Source organism: Panthera pardus, unplaced genomic scaffold (genome assembly GCF_024362965.1).
Source record: "Panthera pardus isolate Hobbes unplaced genomic scaffold, ASM2436296v1 HiC_scaffold_13, whole genome shotgun sequence".
Lineage (NCBI taxonomy): Eukaryota > Metazoa > Chordata > Mammalia > Carnivora > Felidae > Panthera > Panthera pardus.
The window spans coordinates 92185538-92207516 of record NW_026526688.1 but is presented as its reverse complement, the minus strand read 5'-3'; the positions used below and the strand labels follow the sequence as shown (position 1 = coordinate 92207516).

Genomic DNA, 21979 nt, shown 5'->3' with positions numbered 1-21979 from the left:
ATAATTCAACAGTCAAATAATTAAGTAATCAAATTTGTGGTCAAAACCCAATAGTGGGTCACAAGAGTAATTCAGTGTATTAAGATGATAACATAAAAATAAAACTAGAAGTAAATAGAATAGGAAAAAAAGTAGAGTAGAAGAGTATGAAAACACGTCACTCATGGTAAAAACAAATAGTTCTTTGTGAAACATTTTTTTTTCCGATACATGTGTAAAATAGGTCACAATGTGAAATATATTTCTCGCTGTGAATCATTACCCAAATGTTTGAAAAGCACCGCATCGTATGATCACTATTTCAAATTTAAATTTCTTTAATGCTATAGAAAGTCAGGGGAGATCTTTTCAAAAAGTTATCTCACATCTGAATTTTGATCTTTACTTTTGTAAAATATGAAGTACACTTAGCTGTGAAATTCTTATGAGAATTAGGTGAACTGACATGTGTGAAATGCATAGCACAATGCTAACGCACATTAAGTGGTGTATTTAATTATTAATATTGCTTTTCATCACTTTGTCGCTATTCTTGATGCTCAAAAGTATGGAATACAGGCAACAAATGGAAATCATTCCTTTCTCAAAACTCTAGTCTGCTTCTGAGTTGTATTTAAGCAGCGCTGATTGCAAATTTGCAAGATGAAAGTTAACTTGCCTTTGGTATCTACTCATCAGCTCAGTTCACCTTTGCCTCTCTATTTATTGGTGGTATGGAGTCCAGGAAGTAAAACTCACAGCTGCTGAGCTCCAGTCATTTCCCTCACCCCCTTTGCAACTCTCAAATAGCCCTCCATCCCTACTATTGAAAAATATATATATGTATGATTGCACTAGGATATATTTACCTGATATTTCCCCTTGACCCCCAGTGTGCTTTTTGAATAACTTTCTATTTCCATGCAAATAAATGTTTGTTGGAGTTACTGAATAATTGACAGAATCATATTTTTTTGCATATGATATAGCATAAAATGAGTCTGGACAGTGTTAAATAACAAAAATTCAATTGAGTAAATTTTAAAGTTCTAACTGGCTTTATCGAACAATTCAGAAATCTGACATCTCATCTAGCAAGTAGAAAAGAGCTCCAAAGGGCTACAGAAAGGGAAAGGTTTCATAAATCCAGAACAAGGGAATCATAAACCAAACAAAGGGCTATTTCAGGCAAGATAGGCAAGATCGCCTCCCTTTGGGGGGCTAACAGGGACTTATTATGTGGATTACTTCACTGGTGCTGAGCAGAGAATTCCAGACTTACTAAGATTGCGTTTCTGGGGAAGGTTGAAACTACAATTAGGTTAGGAATAAAGCCCCTGTTTGGCAATGCGGGCCTAGCAGAAGCAACTCCATTTTGGATGTGTGGTTTCCTTTTTAACAATTCCTTCCTTTAGATCAGACTGTCAGCTTGACTGAGATATGTCATCAAAATTGAAGGCATTAGCACCCCTCTCGGCTACCACTCGCAGCTTTTGTTGTTTCTTTGTGTGGTTTCCATAGGTCACTGTTCCAGGTTCATAGTCCTTAGATTCATCATTCTCTTTGCTTCTTTTTTTGAAATCCCAGTCTTGGGGAGATCATTTTCTTGGTGGTTAGCAGCTGTGAACATACATTTAAAGCTTTTGAGAGAATACAATGCACTAGGGAGCTTATTATAATTATAATAGGCAGGATAGTTTTTAATGTGTGGCGTGCACTTTGGAGCCATGGTCCCCCACACCCAAACCCATCAAAATCAAAAAAGTCAAAGAAAGACCCCCCTAAAAGAGTCACCTTTTTCAGCCAAGTGGCTTGCTCAATGATCTTATATAACTGGGTTTCAACTTCCACAGAAGTATTAATCCAGGTACAGCACATTGGTGTTGGCCATAGCACTGATACCTTCTTGCTGAGCTTAAAGATAATCAAGGGCTGGGGCGCCTGGGTGGCTCAGTCGGTTGGGTGTCTGACTTCGGTTCAGGTCATGATCTCACAGTCTGTGAGTTCAAGCCCCGTGTCGGGCTCTGTGCTGATAGCTCAGAACCTGGAACCTGCTTCAGATTCTGTCTGTCTCCCTCCCTCTCTCTCTGCCTCTCCCCTGCTCATGCTCTGTCTCTCTCTTTCTCAAAAATAAATTAAAAAAAATTTTTAATTAAAAAAAAAAAGATAATCAAGAGCTATCTTGTCCTTAAGAACTACCTTGGTCAGCAACGTCTAAAAATTTTTCTTGGGTAGCTATTGTTTTAGCATCAGATTCTACAATATCTTCAAGAATTAGAGAGAGGTTTCCCATCATATTCTCATTTACATTTACTCCTGGCCAAGGAAGTATGGCCCTGTCAAAGGAAGCAAATCCTGAGTCACTAGTGCCTCCTGAGAAGTTCTTTCTAATTGGATGGTGTGAATTCAGGGGAGTCAATTCACGAAGTATCTTAGTTTGTGGAAAATTAGAGGCACAGTTGGATAACCCAAGAGGCATGGCCCAGTTATGTACCAGCCATAACTAGGTATTCAGGTCCAAGAAGAATGATAAGTATCATAGACAAAGACAAAGCCAATTAGGGCACAAACCATTCCCATTAAGGAGGTTCTGTTAATGGATTCGTTTACAGAGATTAATGCATTTGCCCCATTCAACCCAGGGCTCAACTAGGTTCTCAGCACATTCAGAAAGTAAATCTCATTGTCTGAAATAAAAAGGCCTTGCAAAGATGGGTGCTGCTGAAGAGATCTCTTAGTGGGCAGATCTGATCCAGATGCTCATGGCAATGTGGGAGTGGGATTGTACAAATATTTACATAGGTATATGGGTCTAACTGCCTAAATACAGCTATAATTGGAGAAAGGGAAAAAAACAAGGCACTGGATATTCTGATCATAAAAGTGGAACTTGGTAAGAGACTTCCAAGATTGATGAGTTCACCCCCATTAGCATTGGTGTAGGAAATATGGATGGGGGTGTTGTGTATCTTTCCAGACCAATGTCAGAGTAAAGGAAAGAAAGAGAAGGAAAAAAAAAAAGCTTTCATGTTCAGTTAAAGTATGAAATGTGGATCTGGTGTCCTGGGTGGAAGGAGCCTACATTCATGTCAGCTGCTTCTATTCCTTGTCAGTTTGATCTGGGGGTCTTCAGCGTCTGTACAGGCCAAGATGTCAGGTAAAGCCTTCTTTAGCTGTGAGATGTGTACCTTAGACTCAGTGTCTTCTAGATTTGCAGCAGTGTCAGTGGTCAAGAAGACTCAGTAATGTTCTTTCCAGTGGGGCTCAGGTTGATGTTTCCAGAATACCCAGTCACTAGGCTTCAGACAATGACCAACAAACAGAATCTTTTGAATTGGGATCTTGGATCCCAAGACTTGGAAGTCTTCTTTAATCTGTTGATACTTAGAAACGTTAAATAATGATCGTATATAAGACACTAAATAAGACATTTACATATTTATTAATATATATTAATATAAGGCATTAAATACTTTTGGTAAGGAGTCATACTATCATGACAACAAGGGATCAGCAGAAAGTTGTATACCAATAGACATTGGTCTACTGGTGACTATCTCATGTAGAGTTAGTTTGTTTCCCGAAAGGGATCTGCGAGCAGTCAGCAAGGCCAGAGGCAATACCTTAGGTCAAGGGAGTCCAGTAGTTCCAAAAAGTTTAGAGATTTTGAGTTTGAGGATCCCATTAGTTTTCTCGACCTTGCCTGATGACTGAGGATAATAGGGACAGCAATCATTCCAAGAAGTCTGCAAGATTTTCATTAAGGCTCATATGATTTATCCAGTGAGGTTGGTGCCTCGATCACTGGAGATTGTGGAAGGTATGCCCCAAGTGGGAAACACAGTCTCTAATAATCTCTTTGCCATGGCGAGAGCATCAGCATTGTGGCAGGGGGAAGCTCCAAACCATGTGGAAACATAAATAAAATAAGAAATACATATCAATAACCCATAATAAGTAGCAGTTGAATAAAGTCCAGCTTCCAGTGCTGAAAAGGACCAGAAGGATTAAGTCTGAGGCCTCTTGGGACAAAAATAGTTTTCCAGTGTTATGGATTTGACAGGTTAGATGGTAGTAAACTGTTTCTCAATTGTATAGAAGTTGCTATACCAATGTCTATTCATAATTTGAGTCCTCTTAAATGCACCATGGCAGATAAAGGAGTGCAAAAACCCAAAGTTGGGATTTACTAGGGAGCCAGGGTAAACTATCATCTTGGGTCTCCCATAGCCCCAAACTGTTTGATTTAAACCACTGCTTGCTTATCTTATTATTATTATTATTTTTTTTCTCTGAATCAGGAACAGACAATTACTATGTGCCAAGAACATCAGGATGACAAAAAAGTCTGACAATGAGGATTAATTTTTTGCCGAAGCAGAATAAAGTCCACCACCTGAGCCACAACTTTTAAGATTCTGTTGCTGTTGTCTGTGCAGGAAAGTCAGCTAGGGCATTTCCTTGAGATTCAGGTTCAGTCCTTTCAGTGTGGGCCCCAATATTGATGAGAGCAATTTCAGAAAGTAAAATAATAGTTCATTTACTTCTCTGTTTTTGACTGGGGTCTCAGAGAGCATAAGAAAACCCCTTTGTTTCCATAACATCCCTCAAAACATACTGGCTGTTAGTATAAATATTAACAGTTTGTCCTTCTGATAACTGACATGGTCTGGTGAGGGCCTGGGATCTGCTTGTTGGTCTAACTTCACTTGTTGGGAAATTCCCCCTTTCAAATAGGCCTTATTGGAAAGCAAGCACCTGGCGAGCTTGGAAATGTCTTTCTTCATTTCTACAACATGACCTGTAAACATCAAGATTACATCAGGATTAGTTAAAGGGGTGCCCTGTAAATCTGCAGTATTTAGTATCTGCTCTATCAAATGGATTTTTTCACTGGTGGTTCTAACCGTAGACTTGTTGAACTTGTAATTTCTTAGCTCGGCAGACCCGGTTCTCTAGAGCTGTCCTCGGGTTGTTCAAAATTATTTTATTTTCCGCTTTTCTCTGTTAATCAATCGCAATTTTTATTTCCTTATTTTGAAAGCTAGGGTTTTAAATTTATCAAATAAACCAGTTCATATTAATCTGTGACTAAATGTCTCAGAGGGAGCATTTCTATTTTAAAAGAAATGTATCAATCCATGTAAAAACTTCTATTGAGAATATTGTATAATTGAAGACAGTTTTTGTTTTGTTTCATCTTACATATTTACTTTTCTTTGAGAGCAGTTGCTAATCATTGGGTCATTGCTCAACCAGTCTGCCTGGGCGTAAGAAACATTTAATGAATGTTGCAATTATCTAATTTGGAACACAGTCACCATCCTCTTTTTCCCTTTATCATTGTGAGTGACTCTTCTTTTAATCATGAAAAAAGCGAAGAAAACAAGCGTTGGTGTGGTGAATTGCATAAGCCTGAAACTGAATTGTATCCTCATAGTGTGATAGTGTTTATATTCTTAGTTGTGTTTCCTAATTAACAATGGAGAGAATGGCCAACTTCAGGGTTTTCTGGCAATACATTTTTCTCAAAATTGATGTGTGTGTGTGTGTGTGTGTGTGTGTGTGTGTGTGATGGAGAGAGGTATTAAGCAACACAAAGGAGACTCATGGAGGAATACATGAAGGGAATCATCCTATATGCAAACACACACATTCTGTGCCCCTTTATTAATTAATATTTAGACTATCAGAAAACCTGGTTGATCTTCAACAAGCTACCATGGACTTTTCTGGTTTTATTTTTGTTTGTTTTAATTTTTTTCTAATGTTTATTTGTTTTTCGAGAAACAGAGAGAGAGAGAGGGAGAGAGAGAGACTATGAGCAGGGATGGGGCAAGAGAGAGGGAGACACAGAATCCAAAGCAGACTCCAGGCTCTGAACTGTCAGCACAGAGACCAATGCGGGGCTCGAACTCACGAACCTCGAGATCACAACTTGAGCCAAAGTCGGACACTCAACCGTCTGAGCCACCCAGGCGCTCCTACCATGGGCTTTTCCACTGGTGGGCAATCAATAGTCAATTTCTTTTGACACTCTCTGATAAGAACCCTTATTTTATACCGGGTGACAAAGACCACAAAGAGACAACACAATGTTTATGATAAAATGTACCAAGTAAAGTTGAATTAGAGAGAGAAAGTAAGAAATGTGAGGCCAAAAAGAAGGAAAGAGAATATAACCATTGTCTTCCTTCATTCTCCAGTAAGTTTTAAAAGACTGAGAAGCAGTTATGATTTTCAAAGTTCATGTGGTCGTATACATATATAAGTTAAAACAAGGAGAAAAGTAATGAAAATAAAAGATGGTTGAGTATTTCTAGTTAAAATACAATAAAGAACGAGGTGAAGTGACCTGGTATACCCTAGAAAGGAGTAAAACACAGAAAGGATATATAAATTTTATTTTAAAATCTAAGAATACCAAGCTATCTCATTGGGATGCCTCTGTAGATGCTTGCTTTGTGTGCCTTGCTTCTCTGACAAGGATGTATGGATTTACATGACAATGTGTGCAAATATTACTGGGTTCAAAGGTGTCTCAATCATCTTAAGAAAATGCATTTGCAATTATACGGACCAGTACAGGGGAGAAACTGGGAATACTGTGAACAGATCATGCAGAATCAGGTGACACTGACATAACATTTCATAAAGCTACATGGCAAGTTTACAACACTGATTATTAGTCAAGAGTATTGCTGCTGAGGTGGGAAGAGTGTTTTCAATCGCCCATCAGTTGGGTGAAGTGAACAAAGTATATTAGTATTTTTATTTAAAAAAAATTTAATGTTTATTTATTTTTGAGACAGAGAGACAGAGCATGAACAGGGGAGGGGCAGAGAGAGAGAGGGAGACACAGAATCGGAAGCAGGCTCCAGGCTCCGAGCCATAAGCCCAGAGGCCGATGCGGGGCTCGAACTCAGGGACCGCAAGATCATGACCTGAGTCGAAGTCGGACGCTTAACCAACTGAGCCACCCAGGCGCCCCTATTAGTATTTTTAAAGTTTACATATGAAGCACAGTTTTCGTTTAAATGTAATACTTCCTTTGGCACTCTAGAAGAGTCTATTCCAGTATTAGATATAATAATAATGAAAAGATGAAAATAAATGCTGCACATAATGTAAAAGCATTACTAATTTAGATAATGTTATGAGACAATTCATAACATTAAAAACAAGAAAAATGGGGCGGCAAGGGGGGCCAGTGGGTTAAGCGACTGACTCCTGATTTTGTTTCAGGTCACGATCCCAGCGTCATAAGGTTAAGCTCCACCTCCAGCTCTGTGCTGAGCATGGACCCTGCCTTAGATTCTCTCTCCCTGTGCCCCTTCCTTGTTCATGCAGCTCTCTCTCTCTCTCTCTCAAAATAAATTAAAAAAAAAAAAAAAAAAAAACAGAAAAAAAAAGAATTTGGGATAACAGAGATCTATTGTAAATATTTAGCTAAGAAGCAATTGAGCACAATTAACTTTCAGTCTGGACTAGTAAAAATGGAAGAAGGACACAACTGGGAGACATTTCAGAAAACATTATACTTGCTTCCTGACTGATGAAAGAGAGGGAGAAGTAACTATGACGGGGGTTTTGTGTGTACCTGAGTGGATCACGCTGTACTTAAATAAGGCAACATAAAAGAAAGTAAAAGCTTTGTGAGAAAGGTAATCTTATTTGTAGCAGGGTTTGCTAATTTCCTTTTATCATTCAATTTTTTGCTATGCTTGCTATCCAAGTGGAAATTGAACTGAGTTATATTTAAACATACCATAAAATTTTAGATTTTTATCCTTATATCAAAAGTAGTCTCTCTACTGTATTCTAGTTTATTCTCCATGTAGTAATATAACTAGAATCATTTAAATTATGTCTCTTAACCTGAATTTTTTCATTATGTTTATGTAGAAATAATTACATATGTAATATGTAATACATATGTAATATGTAAATTAGAAATATTTTTAAAGGTTTTCTTCTTTTTCTCTGTGCAACTTTGGCTAGTGTATATGCCAAAAGGGGTCTTGACTAATTTAAAAAGGATGCAGATTAAGTCAAAAACCCTCTCACTCTTTTTGCGACACATGCATGATACTACATAATGAAGAGGAAGATACATAAATAAAAATAAAGTTATAAGAATCATAAAATCTATTTATTTATATTTCCTTTCCATCTAAGTTCAACTAACATTTTCAGCAGATTTTTTTTTTATTTTTTTTTTTAACGTTTATTTATTTTTGAGACAGAGAGAGACAGAGCATGAACGGGAGAGGGGCAGAGAGAGAGGGAGACATAGAATCGGAAGCAGGCTCCAGGCTCTGAGCCATCAGCCCAGAGCCCGACGTGGGGATCGAACTCACAGACCGCGCGATCGTGACCTGAGCTGAAGTCGGACGCCCAACCGACTGAGCCACCCAGGCGCCCCAGATTTTTTTTTTTTTAAATCAAAACACCTTCATGGTGTTTGACCTTTATTCATCAACTACTATCAGCAATGAATGTTATTTTCTATGTTTTATTTCTTTTTAAGTGGGCCCCACAGAATAATAGGTTTTTAGTGCAGAGCAAGTCTTTGAAAATATTCTGGTCCTTAACCTACTTATGAAGAAAATGAGACCAATATAGACCAGATGATGGCAGAGCATAACCATGAACTTAACGCCTGAACCCTAGCTCTTGATTGAATTCTTCACCTGTTCCAGGCTGCATTTCTAGTCCCTGTGTCTTATTTTAACTTGAAATCCTAGAAGTAACTATATTTAAAAAATACAAAAATAAGTTATAGCATCTAGAACTCCACTTCATATTTTTAAATTTCAATGCTCCCCCTATGCCACATGCTCATTTCTAAGGATGGTTCTCATGTATAAGGCACCATGAAATGTGGCCTAAGAAACTAGACAGTTTTGACTGTCCTTTTATGGTTTATATTTAGAATAAAATGTTGTCTTAACATATGCATTTTTATTCCTCTTAACAACATGCTATGTTGGCAGTGAATAAGCAAAACTAAAGTCAAACAAATATGAGTACATCTCCCAGAGAAATCCCATAAAGCAACTGCTGCTTCACCAAGAATAGATCTGAATAACTGGACTTTATAAAATCATCGTCAACTAACTTCAACTAATTTAGTGAAATACTGAAAGAGAAAGAAGAAATTAGGTAAAGGGTGGTTTTAGTCATCCACTATTCACCCTGTTGGAGAGGGAGAGATTTCCATCCTAGAGTTATGGGGACGGAGAACATACAACATCTGACACTGGACAGACAGATGAAATTGACAACAATTTATGAGTCATGTATTTTCACAGGCTGGGGAAGAAGGATATCACACGAAACACAGGGCGACACTACCAGGGGCCGTGAGAGGCAGGCTTTCTTTTGGTATCAAGAGGGAGGGATTCTCTCTGGTTCCTGCTGGAGGATGTGACCAGGGAGAATTCAGTGGAGCTAGCAGGGAAATGAAACCTCACTACTTAAGAATGAACTGGGCCTGGTTCCTCTGTCCAGCAGAGCTGTTCGGCTCTTTGGATCTCCTTTTCTAGAAGGGAATGAGGGAGGTAAGATTAGACCATTCAAGGCACTCTAAGATAGGCCAGGTGTCAAGGCACCACATAATATTGAGCTTTAATTTTAGTCCTCATATCAAATTGACTCCCCGATGTCTTGACATCAATTTTTATCTTGGTGATGAACTGAGATTTCTGGGTAAGAGAAGTACCTCTCCAACACATGAAGTAGGCACTTGACCTGGAGGAAGAGGCAGTGTGATGAGAAAAAGAACTATTTTGAGTTGCTGCCTAAGCATTCCACAGTATGATAACCCTGCGTAGACCCAGAGTCTGGACATTTAGATAAGGACCTGAGCTTAGGATTCCCGTCAAAAGTTCCTGCTTTGCTTTTCCCAGGGCACCTTTTAGAACAACCACTTAGAATCAAGCCAGTGAAAAGTTAGTGATCTCCACCCCAACCACCTTACAGGTGCTTACTACCCTGCTCTCTGTCTCCTTACTCATGGCCTGGGACAGGGGACTGCCCTTTCCCTGGCTCTTTGCCCCCCACCCTGAGATTTGTAACTACTAAACCTTGTGATTTTATTTCCTTTGTGTGAGTATTTTGACACTGTGTTACTGATAAAAAATAATCCTGGGTTTTACTTCCCCAAAGTGGGAGCTCAGATGCTGAGGGAGCTATCTGCCAAACGTGTATGGATGACTTATGCCTCCTCATTCAGCAGATCATAAACTGCATATTTTTAATTTAATACATCAGCTACGGGCCCCCCAACACAGAGGGCCACATAGTGAGGTGACCTTCAAAAACAGGAACTTTAGAGGTCTTCCCTTTATGACCAATAAAAGAAATTAAGGAAGCTGGTGGCATTAGTACAGGGACTGCATGTCCCCATGGCACGTGGATTGAGACTAAGCCATATCTGTGGCAATCACGGGGGGTTATTTGCTCTATTTGGAATTCTTTGAAGGGGCCATTAGGTCTATAGAGGGCATGGAAGTTGTATTGAATGTCTTCTTCAAGAGTCCAACATTGTCTGTTTTAAGAAGTGAAATGAATGCCTTGGCCACTATCAATAATCTCTGAAGTTCCAAAGGGGATGAAGAGTATACCGGCAAATCCTTGAATCGTGGCTTTAGTACAGGTAGTGACATCTGCTACCTTGGTTTATATTTTGGGTCTCTGTTAGACAAGCGGTTCCCAGAGTGCTTTACCTCAAAGGAAGCAATTCTTATGTAATACACCAAGAGTTTATGAATATGTACGTATGGAGCCATTTGCTGGCCAGGGTATGTGGTGCTAAGATGACTACCTGATGTATGGCTGACCCTTAGATCCTGTTGTTTTACAAGGACATCCTGAATAAAGAATGAAACCCAGCAACATTCCACCAAGTTCCATCATATATGAGAAGAGTGGCAATATGGCCCATAAAGTTTATAAACTCCCTTTAATTGTTCACTCAATTGCTCCGAAGGGGCTCTCCATGTGGCTAAGGGTTCTAGGAGAGGGTTCATCTCCTCTACCACCATGTCTTGTGTCAAGGAACTGAGGAGAGGTGGGGCTACACCACCCTGCAGATGGGATATGTCAGAGGGTCAGATTTGACTCCAGCTTGTAGAACGGAAGGCTTGATAACTGTGCAAAGCTTGTGAGCCGTGCAAAGCATGGAGCATGTTAGCTCCACGACCCAAGGCATAATGGTTGGCTTGGTATGGAGGAATAGATGCACAGGGGGCTGTGAGAGACTGTTTTCAGAAGAGCTCAGTGTGTGGCCAAGAACTACCACTCTAATGGTATATAGTGCAAGGCCAAGGAGAGCAGTTTCCTTTATCAGAAGTCCACAGGAAACTTACAACCTTGTGCAGACCTTCTGCATAGGGGAGGAGAAAAACCTGGCAGCCCAGCAACTCCTGTAGACAGCTATCTCCTTTTCCAGGGTTAAGCGATGTTCCCAAGGTCAGGGTTCACCTCTAGTAAAATCCTCCTGTCTATGGTGCTAGTCATGCAGTCAAGCCCTATGATTAGAAAGTTAGCCCTTTGGCATGCTAGTAGCCAGCAGCACTAAGACAAGCCCAGGCACATTGTTTATGGACTTTTATCTTTTTTTTTTTTTTAATTTTTAATGCTTATTTATTTTTGAAAGAGACAGAGCACAAACAGGGGAGGGGCAGAAAGTGAGGGAGACACAGAATCCAAAGCAGGCTCCAGGCTCTGAGCTATCAGCACAGACCCCAATGCTACAAACTGTGAGGTCAAGACCTGAGCCAAAGTCATATGCCTAACTAACTGAGCCACCCAGGCATCCTTGGTAGGGCCTTTTCATTGAGATGGCAGTTGTGTTACCTCCTCCATTGTTTGGGGAGGAACTGGTAGCCAATGCTCTTTCCCCTTCCCCTTCTTCTCCTTCCTCCTCCCCTTCTCCTTCTTCTTCTTCTTCTTCTTCTTCTTCTTCTTCTTCTTCTTCTTCTTCTTCCTTTTTTTTTTTTTTTCATCAGTTCCTGGTCCATGGGTTGCCAGACATGTATACCTATACTTGGAGATCAGGAAAATACTTGGGATAGCAGCACGGGAAACAGTAGCACAAGAAATGGGCAAGGTAGATGCCATTGCCTGAACGACTCTTATTAAAATGACTTATTAAGTGACTTAGGTTCCATGAGTAATCTTCTGTAGGGTAGTGATGTCCTTCTTTTCCACGAACCACATAATGAGCCATCCCTGGAATCCCTCTGATGGTGTGCAATCACAGTAACGTCCAGATGGCTGCCCAAGCAGCTAGTAATGATTCCCAAGTTAGATCCAGTGACCAGAGAGCTCTAGCTTATTCCTTGGTAATTAGAGCTGAAGAACCAGAAGACCAGGTATGGTGCTGTGTTATCACTGCTTTTACAGGCAGAGGTCCTAGAGACACCTGCCAAATGTAGACTAAAACTGACAAAACATCATGCTGAGGTATAGGGAATTAACCACAATTCTCTTCTTTAGAACAAGAGCATTTTGGGGTGGAAAGGGAGGGAAATACCTGCTAAAGACAACACAGGGTCCAGTAGGCCGAAGTGCAAGTCCACCAGTAACAAGCAGTTTAGTCCCAGGCAGCCTTCCCTGTATCATGAAACCATTTAAGTTATCCAAGAGCAGTTAATTCAAGCTGACTGGGTCATTGTTGGATCATCTTGTTTAGGGTTGTTTAACTTGCCTCCTAATCACTCCATTGGTGAGGGGAAAATGTCTGCTCCAGAATGGAGTTGGAGACTATGTAGCACCTGACATAGGACAGAATAGACCAACAGCAATTTATTAGTCTCATATAATCACAACCCTGGGGTGGAAGGTGGCAGGAAGGATCCTGCACAAGGCTTCACAGGGCTGCACTCAGAAACAGAGTGAACAACCAGGGGTCATGGAGGCAAGTCTTTGTAGCATCAAGAGGGTGAGGTGCTCCCTGATTCTGATGAGATAGGATAGGCTTTTTGAATTGGCTTGTTTTGCAAGTTAGTAGGGAACTGACACCCACCTTCACCTGAGCCCTTTGGCCAGTAGGGTTGTCCTGCTAGGGAATATTATCTTTGGGAGCAGAATGGAGAGAGAAACTTGGAGTTAGGTTATTTCAAGTCTTCCTGGTTATGCCAGATGTCAGGACAACACATATATTGGGCTTAATTTTGGTCATACTGCAAGAATGAACAGTATGTTTCAGAGGACCAAAATCCCTGAGACCGCTTGAAGGATGTAGGTCTTGGTCACTAGATTCAAACCAAATTTGTCAGATATTAAGCTTTGATTCTTTGAAAGGTTTTCTATATTGTTTTTTAAAGTAGAACATTTTCCAAAGTAAAACTAAACTAAACTTTTTATGAACATAGGTCCCCCACCTCCTATGGGATTCTTATGGGAGGGTCTATTTGTCAAGTTCTGAAATTTCATAATATCATGTAATTTGATGTGGATCTGTGTCCATCTGAATTGCAGACACTTATTAAGTTTCTTCAATCTTTAAACCCAAGCCTTTCAAGTTTTGGGTGTTTTTTTTTTTTTTTGAATTATTGCTTTCATCATTTCTTCCATTTTTTTCATCTTTTTTATCCTTTATTATTTGAATATAGAACCTCCTTTACTGACCTACCAATATTCTTCATGTTTTCTTCCCTACTTTCTACAGTTTTTTAATCTACTTTCTCAGTGATTTTCTTATGTTTATCTTCCAACCTTCTACTGAGTTTTTAACTTCATTATTTTATTATTATTTTAAGTATAAAAGTTCTTCGTGTTTTCCCAAAATTCTTTTTTAAGGTATTTTGAACTCTTTTCATGTATTCAATATTTTCTCTTATTCATCTGAAAATAGTGATGATAGTTTATATTGCATTTCATTTTCCCTGAATAATATCTCTGGAATTATGGTAGGGATTTTTTGCAGATGTCTGGTGACATTTACACTTAGCTGTGTACCCATAATTAAGGACAGTACTCTAGGGGCTCCTGGGTGGCTCAGTCTGTTGAGCTTCTGGTGATAATTTCACAGTCCTTGGGTTTGAGCCCCCCATGGGGCTTTCTGCCGTCAGCACAGAGCCCGCTTCAGATCCTTTGTCTCCCTCTCTCTTTGCCCCTCCCCTGCTCTCACTCTCTTTCTCAAAAATAAATAAATATAAAAAAAAAAGAGCAGGAAGATAAGTTACAAACAGAGAGGGAGGCAAAACATAAGAGACTCTTAAATACAGAGAACAAACTGAGGGTGATGGGTGTTGGGGGAGAAAGGAAAGTGGTTGATGGGCATTGAGGAGGGCACTTGTTGGGATGAGCACTGGGTATTGTACATAAGTGATGATTCACGGGAATCTACTCCTGAAGCCAAGACTATGTTATATGTTAACTAACTCGACAATAAATTATTAAAAAAAAACAGTATTCAAAATTGCTGAAGGTAAAACTGTTTTGTGTGGAAAGCTTGTTGAATATGTTTGTCTATAGGGTGATCTTGCTGGATCATTTAGTTAAGGAAACCCCAGTGTAAATATGTTCAGTGTATTTTTCTTCTTAAGCTAGTTGGAGATATTCAGGGAAGTATTTTTGGGTCTTCTGCCTGGGCACATGCATGCTGAAAGTTAATTGGGGAAAGATGTCTGGAATACTCAAAATCCTAAGTTTTCTGGGTATGATGATCTCACATTAAACTGTACCTGCTGTCTTCTGATGTAGACACCTCTGTTTTAACCTCCTTTGAGAATAAATCTCCTGTCTTCTAACCAGAGGGGATAATTGATCACCTACTTATGCACTGTGGATGAGGGAAACCTGGGAGTCTAATTGCCTCTCAATGACATTTTTGATCCTTCTTTTTATTTTTATATTCACTCCCACTTCAGAACTAATTTGTTCTATTAATTCCTGAGACTTTGGAATATTCTGTGGGATAAATCAGATTTTTTTTTCTTTAAACTCTTAACTTTCAGCTCAAAATTAAACATTTTCAAAACTAGTAAGACGATAACATTTTGGTGGTCCATTTCCAAACTTCCAAAATATTGTTACGGTTGTTTTCTCACTGTTGTTGTTGGTGGTGGGTGTTTTGTTTTATTTTGTTTTGTTTTTTGTCTTTTAACTGTTCTTGTAGATTTTTCCATATAAAATGTTCTTTTCGTTTCTGTGAAGTTTTATAAAAGTTAAGTTTCGTGCATGAATTCATCCCTTCTCTCTTTTCAACTGGAACCTTAAAAATAAGCTTTGCACATAATAGCAAAGTCTTAAACAGAAAGTGATGAAGAAATCTGCTCTTAGATTATTAAGAGATGGTGTAATTCTTGCTGGAAGTACATATTTATTGGTTGCTAGGATTATATAGATTTGCTTTACATTTGGTCACATTTAAATTAATATTTAAATTTTTTTAATGTTTATTTATTTTTGAGGGAGAGAGACAGAGTGGGGAGGGGCAGAGAGAGAGGGAGACGCAGAATCCGAAGCAGGCTCCAGCTCTAAGCTGTCAGCACAGAGCCCAACGTGAGGTTCGAACTCATGAACCGTGAGAACATTATCTGAGTCAAAGTCAGACGCTTAACCGATTGGGCCCCCCAGGCCCTCCTGGGAATTCATAATTTAAATGTAAGATATAAATAATGCTCCCATTACATATCAATAAATGAGATCATAAACTATGATATGGAATTTCTATTTTCCCAAACGTGACTATTACAACAACTTAGTTTTCACTTTTGGCTTATAACAACTTTATCATTATCTTGAGATCTAACAAAATTTTAGATCAGTAATGTTAAAACCAAACATGTCCTATGTGTCGTTGTATGTAACAGAACAGTCGACTGTCTTTAAGGTTACAGTTTCATATGAAAAAAATAACTTGAAACCTCATAGTGCTTTTCTCTTATTACATTGGTTTGTTCACCATATCATTCTACTTTGAATAGTGCCTGAAATTAGTGTCCAAATAGTATCAGGCAACTTGCGAGCTTTAGGACTTGAGGTCAATGTAATTACACTGTGCATGACAGACACTAGGCCATTTGGGTATTGCCTTTGCCACCAGCAATTGGCACCTGAGTGTTAATGAGCCGGTAATTAAGAGCTGGCACAGACAGACGCATTTTACTGTTTGGGACGAGGATAACCATATGCTCCATAACTTCGGTGCTAAGTATTTTGCTAGCTCCAGAATTTACAGAATTTTGTTTGGGAGGTTTTTTTAAAAAATGTTCCTTATGCTATGATAAAAAAAAAAAAAAAAAGATAAAAAAGGGTCACTTTAAAGATTGAAGCAACTGTACTTGCGATTTTCAAGTTATGAAACATTTGAAAACTACTAAGATCATATTTGGAGAGCAAATATTTGGAAAAAATAAATTCGTGTAGTCACATTTACTTTCAGGTTAAAACCATATTCACAGGACTTCTATTTTGAAAAGTCTTTGGTAATATAAAAAAAAGTGCCCAGAGTAACTTCACATGGATGTATATACACAGGGTAGGCAGCCCCTGGAATGGCCCATCGTGATTTCCATATCCTGGTATTGAACGCTTGAGTACCCCCCTTCCCTTGAAGCTCGTTGAGATACGGAGCCCACTTCTATGAAACAGAATGTGGTCCTGATGTTAAGTTATGAAAAGGTTATGTTTTCCATCTTGGGAAGCTTCTTATACACGCTCTCATTCTCTTTTGGATTGCTTGCAGAGATCTGGAGGCAGCTCTGTGGTGAGACCCACGCGGCGCGAGATCAAGGCCTCTCAACAAACACATGAGTGAGCCCTGAAGCAGACTCCCTTCCCCAGGCGGCATCTTCAAAGGAGACCAGAGCTTCTGCCAACATCTGGAGTGCAGTCCCAGAAGAGACCTTAGTCAGAGACACCCAGTTAAAGTGCACTAAGAATTTTGAATCATACGAATCTGAATTTGGAATATATTGTTATGCGGCAATAGATAACTAATACAATATGGAAGTGAGAATCCTGTTGTCTGCCACAGCAATATGAATTCTTGATGTTTTCTGATGTGATGTGTATAATCGAACAATATGTATAATGTACGTGCATCGTTTCTTTGCCTTCCTCTCCAATTTTCTGCTCTCCTTTCTTCCTCGTCTCCTCCCTACCTCACACAAAAGTCCCCATCACTTTCTTGATTAAACTTCTATTGGCTTAAAAAAAATAAAACTGTTCTCATCAGATGAAAAATGTATTAACTTTTGTGAATTTTAGTTGTGGGAATTACTTCTAATTTTCTTCTTTGAAAGAGTTTGCTTTTCCATCGAACCCTCTGTAGGACATAGAGCCTTTTATATGCAGATTGATATAATTATGCTTTGAAATAGCTTTGAATTCCCTGTAGCTTAAACTGAGAACATGAAAGGCCAAATGTTATATCGAACTGAAGGATATAAAAGTGCACGTACATCAATCCAAAATGAGATATAGAAATGAACAGCTCTTTACACAGTGATGTCAGTTTTTGACAGATTATTGAAGGATCTTTATAACTGCCAAGACTGCTTTGGGTAGCATGAAAACTCTGCCTGGGGATAGTGTTATCAGTTTGTATGTTTTATTCTTTCAATACCAAAAGGTGAGTAGATGTTAAGCGAAACAAGAGAAATACTCTCTGACAAAAGCTTTAACTCTCTTCCCCAAAGACGACATCTGGCCCCACATGGTAAAACATAGTGTGATGCCATGATGGAATCATCCACCCAATCTGTCACGCGAGAGATGGCAGCCTAGATGAGGAGGTTACATTTTAGGAAGTCGACAGAAAACCCACTTGGCAATCGTCACCTCCGTAGAGATCCAGTGACAGACAAGGGTCTCTTCCGCACAGGAGGGGAGTTTATTGTGCCAGTGACAGACACATCAAGAGGATTTAAAGCGCCCACACTCTTCCTTACAGCTAGCGGGGAGATAAAAGCATAAAAGGAAACCAGTGCATTTTCTATGTTCCAAACCTGAAAATCAATACTATGTTTATTTACGAGGAGACTCTAAAAACCCTAACTTTATGTTGAAAGAGTACGCACTGCTCATTTTTAATATCCCAACCGCTTTGCGTTAAGTAAAAGTACATCTTAGAAGTGTTCTTTGGATCAGTCATGAATAAAGATTTTTTTTTTTTTTTCTGCTTAAAGGGCACATGCTCTCTTGAAATTATAATCCAAACAGAAGAATGAAATATTCATCTCGTCTGGTTTTGTCAGTAAAGGGAAATATGTCTTAAAATTGAAGATGAAAATCGTCTAAACTCTGGTGTTTTTAGCTTGTGCAGAGATACTAAGTGTAATTGAAATCAGAACAAGAGTGGGGCAAAACTTTGGACAAAATAGACACTTTGATACTAATACTGATTCAAGCAGAATTGAGTAGATGATGAGTATAGTATTTATGTGTTCAATACAGCTAGGGAATTGTGCTGTGTTTGGCATTTTGCAAAGCTTACCACTTATTAATCTGCAAAATATATATGAAAGGAAATGATAACTCAAGCAGTAGTTGAGAAAAACATAATCATTAATTAGCTTTCGCGCTATAATTTAAAAATATATATATGTGTGTATATATATATATATATGTCATGTAACTTAATGTATATACTTAATGTGTATATTAGATTAGTACCACTCTTAACTTTGATACTGTAGAAAATACACAGTGTGTAAGGAGCAGCAGGATACCTCTGAAATTATTTCAAACTGGATTCTGCTATGTCTGCTGAAAATCATGTGACCTAGGTAAATTTCTGAAGTTGATCTGGAGACTCAAATCAGTTCTCATATCTAAATTAGGGTCATGAATCAAAATTGAGTTGGGAATAATTTAAGAAAAAACAATCCCAGGGTGCCTGGGTGGCTCAGTCCGTTAGGCGTCCTACTTCGGCTCAGGTCATGATCTCTCAGTCTGTGAGTTCAAGCCCCGCATCAGGCTCTGTGGTGACAACTCAGAGCCTGGAGCCTGCTTCGGATTCTGTGTCTCCCTCTGTCTCTGCTCCTCTCCCGCTCCCTCAATCTCTCTCTCCTTCCGTCTCTCTCTGTCTCTCTCAAAAATAAAAATAAAAATAAACATTATTTTTTTTTTAAAGAAGAAAACAATCTTCATTTTCTAGAGAGAATCTTTTATGATCAGGGTGGGGGGCATACTCATTCCAGAAATTCATGTGAAACTCCTTGCTCAGTGGAAGTTCTGGGTTAGCATAAAAAACAAACTAAAAAACTCTGTCAATCCCGTGAAGGACCTACTAAAATGGTTCTAGTTATTAGTGATGGAGAATAGTTATATTCTAAGTTATATTGGTGGGTGTTACAAATAATCTTTTCTTGATAAAGGTGATAAACTATTGCTACCATGAATTTTTTTACAATTCCAAATTGTTGCACAAACCAAGGTAAACCTATAGGGCTCATTTTAAAATCAAAACTATGATACTTTTAAGGTTATAATGAAAACTAATATTTCTTAAATATTCCATCCGTGACAAGTACTGTGCATTTATATGAAACAACATTTCACAACATTTAGATCAAAAAATGAGAGTTTTAATCAATTTGCAGATGATGAAACTATGAGAAGCATGTAAACTTGATTATTTCTTAATTATAAGGCTAGTGAGTGTTGAAACTTAAAAATAACTTCTGACATATGGACCCCTGCTATCAGCTACCTTAAATAATATGGAAAGAATGGGGCACCTGGGTGGTTAAGTTGGTTAAGTGTCTGACTTCAGATCAGGTCATGATCTCATGGTCTGTGAGTTCGAGCCCCGCATCGGGCTCTGTGCTAGCAACTCAGAGCCTAGAGCCTGCTTTAGATTCTGTATCTCCCTCCCTTTCTGCCTCTCCCCTGCTTGCTCTTTCTCTCTCAAAAATAATAAACCTTTTAAAAAATTAAAAAAAAATAATATGGAAAGAAGAAAAAATAAAATGAGGCAATTAAGCATATTATGTTTCATTAGAAATGCCCCAAATAGATACATGCCAAATTTTAAATATAAACTAAGATATATATATTTCTCTCACATTTAAACCACGTATCCTTGTGGTTTAAACAAAGCGTGTGTTACATGTATTAGAAATGAGGAAAAAGATGAGCAGATTTAAATTGTAGGTTGTATGCTTTTGCTACATCTTTAAATTACAATGCATACAGACCCTGTATGCGTGTGTGTGTGTGTGTGTGTGTGTGTGTGTGTGTGTGTGTAAAATGAGGTAGGAACTTCATGGTCACAATACTGGACATGAACAAAATAGTATAGAATAAAGTTCCATAGAATATGCTGCAGTAAAATGGGATTTAGAGATCTCCTTGTCTAAAATTTCCAAAAACGTGTTACATGAACTTAGTTTTGCTTCATTGAAAGTGGGGGAAAAGGGAAAAGTATAGGAATCTTGGTTTTCATTTTTTAAGATGGCAGAGAGATTCCAAGCAAGCCCTGCACTGTCAGCATGGAACCGGATGTGGGGCTTGAACTTATAAACCTGTAAGGTCATGACCTGAGCCAAAATCAAAAGTCAGATGCTTAACCCACTGAGCCACCCAGGAGCCCCAGGAATTTTCAAGTAAACATTGCATGCTGAAAGATTTATAATTCACCTTGCCATGTTAAAAGTCTCACAGGAGTCTTGGGGTGCCTGGGTGGCTCAGTCGGTTAAGCGTCCGGCTTCAGCTCAGGTCACGATCTCGCGGTCCGTGAGTTCGAGCCCCGGGTCAGCTCTGGGCTGATGGCTCAGAGCCTGGAGCCTACTTCAGATTCTGTGTCTCCCTCTCTCTCTGCCCCTCCCCTGTTCATGCTCTGTCTCTCTCTGTCTCAAAAATAAATAAAACGTTAAAAAAAATTAAAAAAAAAAAGTCTCACAGGAGTCTTACAACTTAAAAAAGTCCTGTTTAATGCTTTTTAGCCAAGTAAGTGCATATGTATGCACACGCATATAAATACAGACCTGCATGTTATACAATATATAAAATGCAATAAACATTTTACCTGATGATCTAAAAGTATATCATCCTTCAGAAATGCAGTGAAAAACAGTGTTTTTTGTTTAAAAACAAATTATTTGTAATTGATTTGCATGAAATCAAGGCTCATCAGGAACTTTTTAAGACACTGATAAATTGTATTCATTAGTTATTCTTAATTAAAAGGAATCAAAAACACACTTTAATGGAGAGAGGGGAATTAATATAAGCATTGGAGGAAATGATAGTTTTTTTTAGCCTTTCTAATGGGAAGCCTTTCTAATATGATTTGTCTAGTTAATGTTTGATGTGTGCAATTATCAGGAATACCAGATCATGTAACTACATTTTCAAGTTTGAAGAGTTGATATAGGGTAAGGATACCTAGATTTCCAATTCAAAAACCAAGGGATATCAGAATTAACATAACATTTGATAAAAATGTGGGTTTTTTTCTGAAAAATGGTTCTTAGCAAATTGGATAATCTGACAATACCTTCTATAGTTAGTTAAATTTCCTCGAATCAGGCATCACACAGTCTAAGCTTTGCAATGCCATCTCATTTCATACTATTTTCTATTCCTTCCCTGCTCAATGTTAAACCATCACTACTCTACTCAAGCCTGAACCCTAAGCCTGTCTCACCCATACGTTTCAGGGGTGAGCTTGCCTCCTAATTTAGAGAAATAGTTTGGCCATCAGAAAGGATCCTGTAACTTCTTCTAAACGTCTCATAGTCTCAACATCATCTGCATCCATCCTTACGTCTTAAAAGGAAAATTTTTGTCACTGTTTGTCTTTGTCAAGACTTGTAAGCCACAGAATGTCAACCTACACTGGCTTAAGAGGAAAGGAGTACTTTGGCTCAGGTAACTGAAAGGTCTATGCATGGGTGTATTCAAGGATCCAAGTGAGAAACAAGACTAAGTCTTAAATTTAAGGTTGATCCATTCACTTATGATTTTAATCCCATTTCTTCTTGCTTGCTCTTTAGACATCTTGCTCCATTAATTATCTCTTCCTTTCTTTTCTCCT

At 38.6% G+C, this 21979-nt stretch overlaps 1 protein-coding gene across 1 annotated transcript in view; it reads left to right on the top strand.

Annotated features, from left to right (window-relative positions):
- The window catches only part of PCDH10 (protocadherin 10), a 62807-nt gene extending 45626 nt beyond the window's left edge, over positions 1 to 17181 (top strand). The window contains exon 5 of the mRNA XM_019419650.2: positions 16682 to 17181. Coding sequence (XP_019275195.1) covers positions 16682 to 16749 — 68 coding nt within the window. The 3' untranslated portion in view covers positions 16750 to 17181. The remainder of the gene's footprint in view (positions 1 to 16681) is intronic.
- The last annotated feature ends 4798 nt before the right edge of the window (positions 17182 to 21979 follow it).